At 42.9% G+C, this 7500-nt stretch overlaps 1 protein-coding gene across 2 annotated transcripts in view; it reads right to left on the reverse strand.

Annotated features, from left to right (window-relative positions):
- Nucleotides 1-2393: 2393 nt before the first annotated feature.
- cpne4a (copine IVa) overlaps nt 2394-7500 on the reverse strand; it is a 48195-nt gene continuing 43088 nt past the window's right edge. For both annotated transcript variants that reach the window (XM_058648806.1, XM_058648807.1), the window contains one exon: nt 2394-3614. In XM_058648806.1, coding sequence (XP_058504789.1) covers nt 3483-3614 — 132 coding nt within the window. In that variant the 3' untranslated portion in view covers nt 2394-3482. The remainder of the gene's footprint in view (nt 3615-7500) is intronic.

Consider the following 7500-nt stretch of genomic DNA (forward strand, 5'->3'; position numbering starts at 1 on the left):
TCAGCATCCTTTGAACCAGCGGATCAATAACTTCATTATCACTATTTATTACTGATGGTTGTGTCCATGTGTTTATTTCTGCTGTGTTTTGACCCTCCAGGCCTCCATACATGTTGATGTTTCACTTTGCTTTATTTCTTCACACTCATCTTTGAATTTCAATGTTCATCTTTAATTAAAATAGAATCTCAGGGTTTTATTAATTCTCCTTTGTTCACTCACTCACTCACTCACTCACTCAGTTCATTCACAAACCCACTGTTCATTCACTCACTCACTCACTCACTCACTCACTCACTCACTCACTCACTCACTCACTCTGTTCATTCACAAACCCACTGTTCATTCACTCACTCACTCACTCACTCACTCACTCTGTTAATTCACTAACCCACTGTTCATTCACTCACTCACTCACTCACTCACTCACTCGTGACTCACTCACTCACTCACTCACTCACTCACTGTTCATTCACTCGCTCACTCTGTTCATTCACTCACTGTTCATTCACTCGCTCACTCTGTTCATTCACTCACTCACTCACTCACTCACTCTGTTCATTCATTCACTCACTCTGTTAACTCACTCACTCACTATGTTCACGCACTGTTCATCCACTCACTCTGTTCATTCACTCACTCACTGTTCATTCACTCACTCTGTTCATTCACTCACTCACTCTGTTCACTCACCCACTCACTCTGTTCATTCACTCACTCTGTTCACTCACTTACTGTTCATTCACTCTCTCACTCACTCTGTTTATTCACTCACTCACTCTGTTCACTCACCCACTTATTCTGTTCATTCACTCACTCTGTTCACTCACTCACCCACTCACTCTGTTCATTCACTCACTCACTGTTCATTCACTCACTCTGTTCACTAACTCTGATCATTCACTAACTCTGATCATTCTCTCACTCTGATCATTCACTCTGTTCACTCACTCACTCATTCACTAACTCACTCTGTTTACGCAATCACTCTGTTCATCCACTCACTCACCCACTCACTCACTCACTCTGTTCATTCAGTCACTCACCCACTCACTCACTCTGTTCATTCAGTCACTCACCCACTCACTTACTCTGTTCATTCACTCACTGGCTGCATGGACCACCGACTACCTCACCAACAGGCCACAGTATGTGAGGCTGCAGGACTGCAGGTCTGAGGTGGCCATCTGCAGTATCAGGGTGCCTCAGGGGACGGTTCTCTCACCGTTCCTCTTCTCCCTCTACACCTCAGACTACACCTACAGCTCCAGCAGCTGTCACCTCCAGAAGTTCTCCGATGACTCAGCCATTGTTGGCTGCGTGTCTGCGGGGGACAAGCTGGAGTACAGGTCGGTCAACAAGGACTTCGTGGACTGGTGTGAGAGCAACTTCTTGTGCTTGAACACCAGAAAGACGAGGGAGATGGTGATCGACTTCCGGAAAAAGACCCCACCACACCCACCGGTGAGCATCCAGGGCTCGGACATTTAGCTGGTGGATAACTTTAAGTACCTGGGTGTTCACCTCAATAATAAACTGAACTGGACCACTCACATCGACGCCCTCTACAAAAAGGGTCAAGGTCGCCTCCACCTCCTGAGGAGACTGAGGTCCTTCGGAGTGTGCAGACCTCTACTCCGGACTCTTTACGACTCTGTGGTGGCCTCTGCCATCCACTATGCTGTGGTTTGCTGGGGAGCACGGACAGAAAGAAACTGAACAGGCTGGCCAGGAGGGCCGGTTCATTCACTCACTCTGTTCACTCACTCACTCTGTTTACACACTGATCATTCACTCACTCTGTTCACTCACTGTTCATTCACTCACTCACTCTGTTTATCCACTCACTCACCCTGTTCATTCATTCACTCAATCACTCACTGTTCATTCATTCACTCACTCACTCATGAGGGTATAGTAGGGTGTGTGTGTGTGTATTATGTTCATCTCATTAAACACATATTTACAAATCAACCACACACACACATACACATACACAATCACTCTCACACACACACACACACACACACACACACACATACACATACACAATCACTCTCACACACACACACACACACACACATACACATACACAATCACTCTCACACACACACACACATACACATACACAATCACTCTCACACACACACACATACACATACACAATCACTCTCACACACACACACACACACACACACACACACATACACATACACAGTCACTCACACACACACATACACATACACATACTAAGTCACTCACACACACACATACACATACACAGTCACTCACACACACACATACACATACACAGTCACTCACTCACACACACACACAGTCACACACTCGCACACACACACACGCACACACATTAAATCAGCTGTAAAACGATGTTTTCATCATCAGTCATTTATTTATCACTTAATAAACTAAAGGAACAACATTGAATTCACTGATGTGCAGCTCAACATGCTGAGTTTATCTAACTAAACCTAACTGAACTAACCCTAACTAGACTTAGCCTAACTCAACTTCAATAATTAATAGAAGAAGACACAAAGTCTATCACCATGTTCTACAAAACTGAGGTTGTGCTTTTTAAAATCTACTCACACATCATCGTTAAACGTGAACATGCTTCAGAGCAGACGTTCCTTTGTCGGGAACTTTGTAAACATCATCATCATCATCATCATCATCATCATTATTATTATTATTATTATTATTATTATTACTCATTATTCACGAGCAGGAACAATGATCACGAGGACCTGAGAGTCATGCAAAACAACAGCTCATGCATCTGCTGTGCTTTTACAAACCACCAGAGGGCGGCGACGCTCGCACACGTCTGACGTCACAGAAAAAAAAACGTACAAACCTTTTACGAAATTTACCAAAATCTCCATAAACTGGTATAAAAACAATCCAAGAGGGAGGGGCCATACATTCTGCCACTGACCGCCGCCCCCGTCTGGCATGCACTCTGCGGGGAGGCGGAGTTTGTGCGGGGAGGCGGAGTCGTGTGTGTGTGCTTTTCATGTGGAGTGTTCAAAGACACGCCTGATGCTACATCTACTCACACATGCACGCGGACACTAAAGGTGCTACAGCTAGCATTTTTACACCGAGATCAAAAGAAACATGGACATCACAGCCCGGCCACCAGGGGGCGACTCTCTGTTTGACTCTGTGACGTCATCATCGTCTCGTTACGTTAACTCCTCAGAACCTCAGCATCCAATCACAGGCGAGAGTCAGCATCACATGATCTGAGCTAAATCCTCATGACGATCATCAGAGCGTTCAAAGCAGCGTGTCACACCTTTAACGTCCACATTAACAAACTACAGGAGGAGGAGGAGGAGGAGCAGGGGGAGGAGGAGGAGGAGGAGCAGGAGCAGGGGGAGGAGGAGGAGCATCAGGAGCAGGAGGAGGAGGAGCAGGAGAAGCATGAGGAGCAGGAGTAAACATGTTTGTTCTCATGGACCAAACGGTCTGGAAGACGGGAAGTGAGCAGGAACTTTAGGCCTGATCCCTTTACTGTTGTAGAAGTCCACAACCTGGTTTGGTACTTCAGCAAGGACACTCTTAGCCAGAGCAGCTGGAGACGCCTGAGGAAGAGGAGGAGCAGGAGGAAGAGGAGGAAGAATCATGGTGAAACAGGAAGTGAATAAACACAAACATCAAACATATGAAAGTCTGTATGAACACGGAGACCCAGGTCCGATCACCGGTCAGAACCAGGTGTTCCTGCAGGAGGTTGACACTTTGGGGGCAGAGCCACTGGACTTTGATTGACAGGTTGGGGAGTTTCACGTATAGAATACCAGCGAGAGGAGAGACAACTAACGTTAACGTTAATGTTCTGTAGCTAATGACACGTAGCTTTCAGGTGTTTGACATGTATGAATCATGAATATTAAACATGTTCTATGGACAACATTAATATCAGCTGTCTCTCCCCAACCTGTCAATCAAAGTCCAGTGGCTCCGCCCCCAGAGTGTATGATGTGCACTGCGAGCACAGGAATAACCCTCGAGCAGCTTCATTCAATGACATACATCGCTCGTGAGATTATGATTATTGACTCTGAGGGTAAATAGGACGCTCTACATTGACCGCATGTGTGAGAGTGGATAATTGTTTGTCTCTGTGATCTGTCCAGTGATCTGTCCAGGGTGTGACCCCTCCTATCAGGGTGTGACCCCGCCTATCAAGGCGTGACCCCGCCTATCAAGGTGTGACCCCGCCTACCAGGGCCTGAGATTGGCACAGCGCCCACTGCTGACCCTCGTGTGGAGGATAAAGTGGTAGAAGATGGATGGATTGTCTTCTTGGTTTTACATACAGTATATAATGTATATAATATATAATGTGTAAATAATGTGTATATAATGTATGTATAATGTATAAACTGTGTATATGATGTATGTATAATGTGTATATAGTCAGTCAGTCATCATCTACCGCTTTATCCTCTGCCAGAGGGTCGCGGGGGGTGCTGTGCCAATCTCAGCTACATGGGGCGATAGGCGGGGTCACACCCTGGACAGTTCGCCAGTCCATCGCAGGGCCACACACAGATAGAGACAAACAACCATTCACTCTCACACTCACTCCTATGGTCAATTTAGAGTGTCCAATTTACCTAATCCCCACATTGCATGTTTTTGGACTGTGGGAGGAAGCCGGAGAACCCTTGAGAGAACCCACGCACACACAGGGAGAACATGCAAACTCCATGCCAACCGGGGCTCGAACCCGGGTCTTCTCGCTGCAAGGCGAGAGTGCTAACCACTACACAACCGTGTGGCCCAATGTGTATATAATGTATGTATAATGTATATACATTATATATATATGATGTATGTATAATTTATATAATGTATATAATATATAATGTGTAACTAATGTGTATAATGTGTATGTAAAGGTATATATAATGTATAAACTGTGTATATAATGTATATATAATGTGTATGTAAAGTATATATAATGTATGTATAATGTATATACATTATATATATATGATGTATGTATAATTTATATAATGTATATAATATATAATGTGTAACTAATGTGTATAATGTGTATGTAAAGTATATATAATGTATGTATAATGTATATAATGTGTATATGATGTATGTATAATGTGTATATAATGTATGTATAATGTATATACATTATATATAATGTATATATGATGTATGTATAATTTATATAATATATATATAATGTATATAATATATAATGTGTAACTCATGTGTATAATGTGTATGTAAAGTATATATAATGTATATAATGTGTATATGATGTATGTAATGTATGTATAATATATATTATTCAATTCAATTAAATTTTATTTGTATAACATTATCTCAAGGCTCTGTACATAGACAACATCAAGGAGAGCAGAGTGTATAATGTACACGTTGTAAATCTTGTGTTTACTATCTCAGTGAAAGTGAGAGAGACAAAGGCTGAAGATGAGCTGGAACATTAACCTCCTCTTCCTTTTGCTTCAAGGCTGAAAACTAATTTCTTCAATACTTCACACCCTCTCTCCTCTCCTCTCCTCTCCTCTCCTCTCCTCTCCTCTCCCCTCCCCTCCCCTCCTCTCCTCTCCCCTCCTCTCCTCTCCTCTCCTCTCCTCTCCTCTCCCCTCCTCTCCTCTCCTCTCCTCTCCTCTCCTCTCCTCTCCCCTCCTCTCCTCTCCTAGATTATTACTTCCCTGACACTTCAGCTATATTTGGGTCACTCTTCATCATTTTCTATCAAGACAAGCTTTTTCTAAATGAACATCATCTGCTGCCAGAGGTAAAACATGTCCACACTGATGTGACCGCTGTTTCACCACAACATTGACCTTCTTCAAACCCAAACTACAACATGGCACACACACGCACACACACACGCACACACATATCCACTGCCACTCACTCTCCCACACCAAACCTCATAGAGAAAATCTGAGATTTTAACATCACACAGGAGTTGTTGATCCACTGCTGCCTCCATCACTTAGTTCAAATGTCTGATTTTGTCACTTCAGTGTTGGAAATCCATTGTTGATTGAAGTCAGTGACACAAAGTGACCACACAAGGCAGCAGAGGATCAACAACTCCAGTGTGATGTTAAAATCACTGATTATCTCTATGAGGTTTGGTGTGGGAGAGTGAGTGGTTGACACACTTCAGTTTCCTGTGAGATAAAGACGTTAACGTGAACCATATCCAGCAAATAAAGTAATATCTGCTTATATGGCTACATTTTAGCCACTACCCCTTTTAACCCAGGGGTCAGGGGTCAGGGAAGAGGTAGCTGGAAAAGGAGTGATAAGATTGGACCTTAAACGGATGTAGATTTTATTAAGTGAGTCACGTGTTTAGGCTCAAGGTACAAACAGTGAAGCTGAACCAGGGTCAGCGAGAGTCTGATAATCAGAACCTGCAGATTGTTCTGTTACATCAGAAGTTACATTAGCAGAATAAAAATAACCAGGAGAAAAACAGCGGCTCTAACACTGAGCCTTGGGGAACTCCTCAGACAGAAGCAGACATTTTTTTATTACAGTGCCTGCTTAGCAATGCAAATCTCCGTCTCCATTTGCATTGCTAAGCAGGCATCTATTATAATTGTTCAGGCTTCTTATTATTTTTCCTCTTCAGTCACAAAACTTGTGCTGCAGTTTTGAGAAAAACCAGAACACATTTTATATTAAAACGTGTTTTGATTGGAATTGTGCTGACGGTCAAAAACCCACTGTGGAGCGCCACAGTGTCGTCATACTTTAACATAAAGACGTGGTTGAAACTTTAAACCGCTCACAGGACACAAGACTTTTCTCACCTAAATCAAAGTTTTTATAAATATTACGGTTTTAAACAATCACAGTTTAGGTTTTATACTTGAGTTATGTTTTTAATTTTTATAATGAGTGTGTATTGCACCGTTAGAGTGGCACACTCTGCTGAGGTCCATGAAAAAAATGACTAAACTCTTCTCAGACAGTTTCTACATAAACACGTCGCTGTGGTTGTCGTCTAACTCTGTGTATTGTTTTCATTTTCAAATGACTTTTTTTGAATGAGTTTTTCTTAAAATCACCTAAAAGAGTTCTGCTCAAACCTCCCTTTGACTCCCAAGTTAAAACATTTAAAAATGAAGACGATGGTGATGTTAAAGCTGTGGTTTCTCTGTCAGTTCACAGCCGTTTGTCACAGATGTAAATGTGGGAGTGGCTGAAAGCCTCCTGACGCTCACACACCAAACATTCACTCTCTGTCATCCACTGTTCTTGAAATACGACAACTTTAAAATGCGTTGTTTTCTCTGTTTTTCACCAGTTTAGGACAGTTAGAAACAGGTGTTTGGAGGGGACAGGTATGGGAAGGGGGAGGGGCTTGTGCGACCGGCTGCAATAGTCAGTCTCTCTCTCTCTCTCTCTCTCTCTCTCTCCCTATGTTGTAAAGGTTGATTCCACAAAAATACTACT

Source organism: Solea solea, chromosome 13 (genome assembly GCF_958295425.1).
Source record: "Solea solea chromosome 13, fSolSol10.1, whole genome shotgun sequence".
NCBI lineage: Eukaryota > Metazoa > Chordata > Actinopteri > Pleuronectiformes > Soleidae > Solea > Solea solea.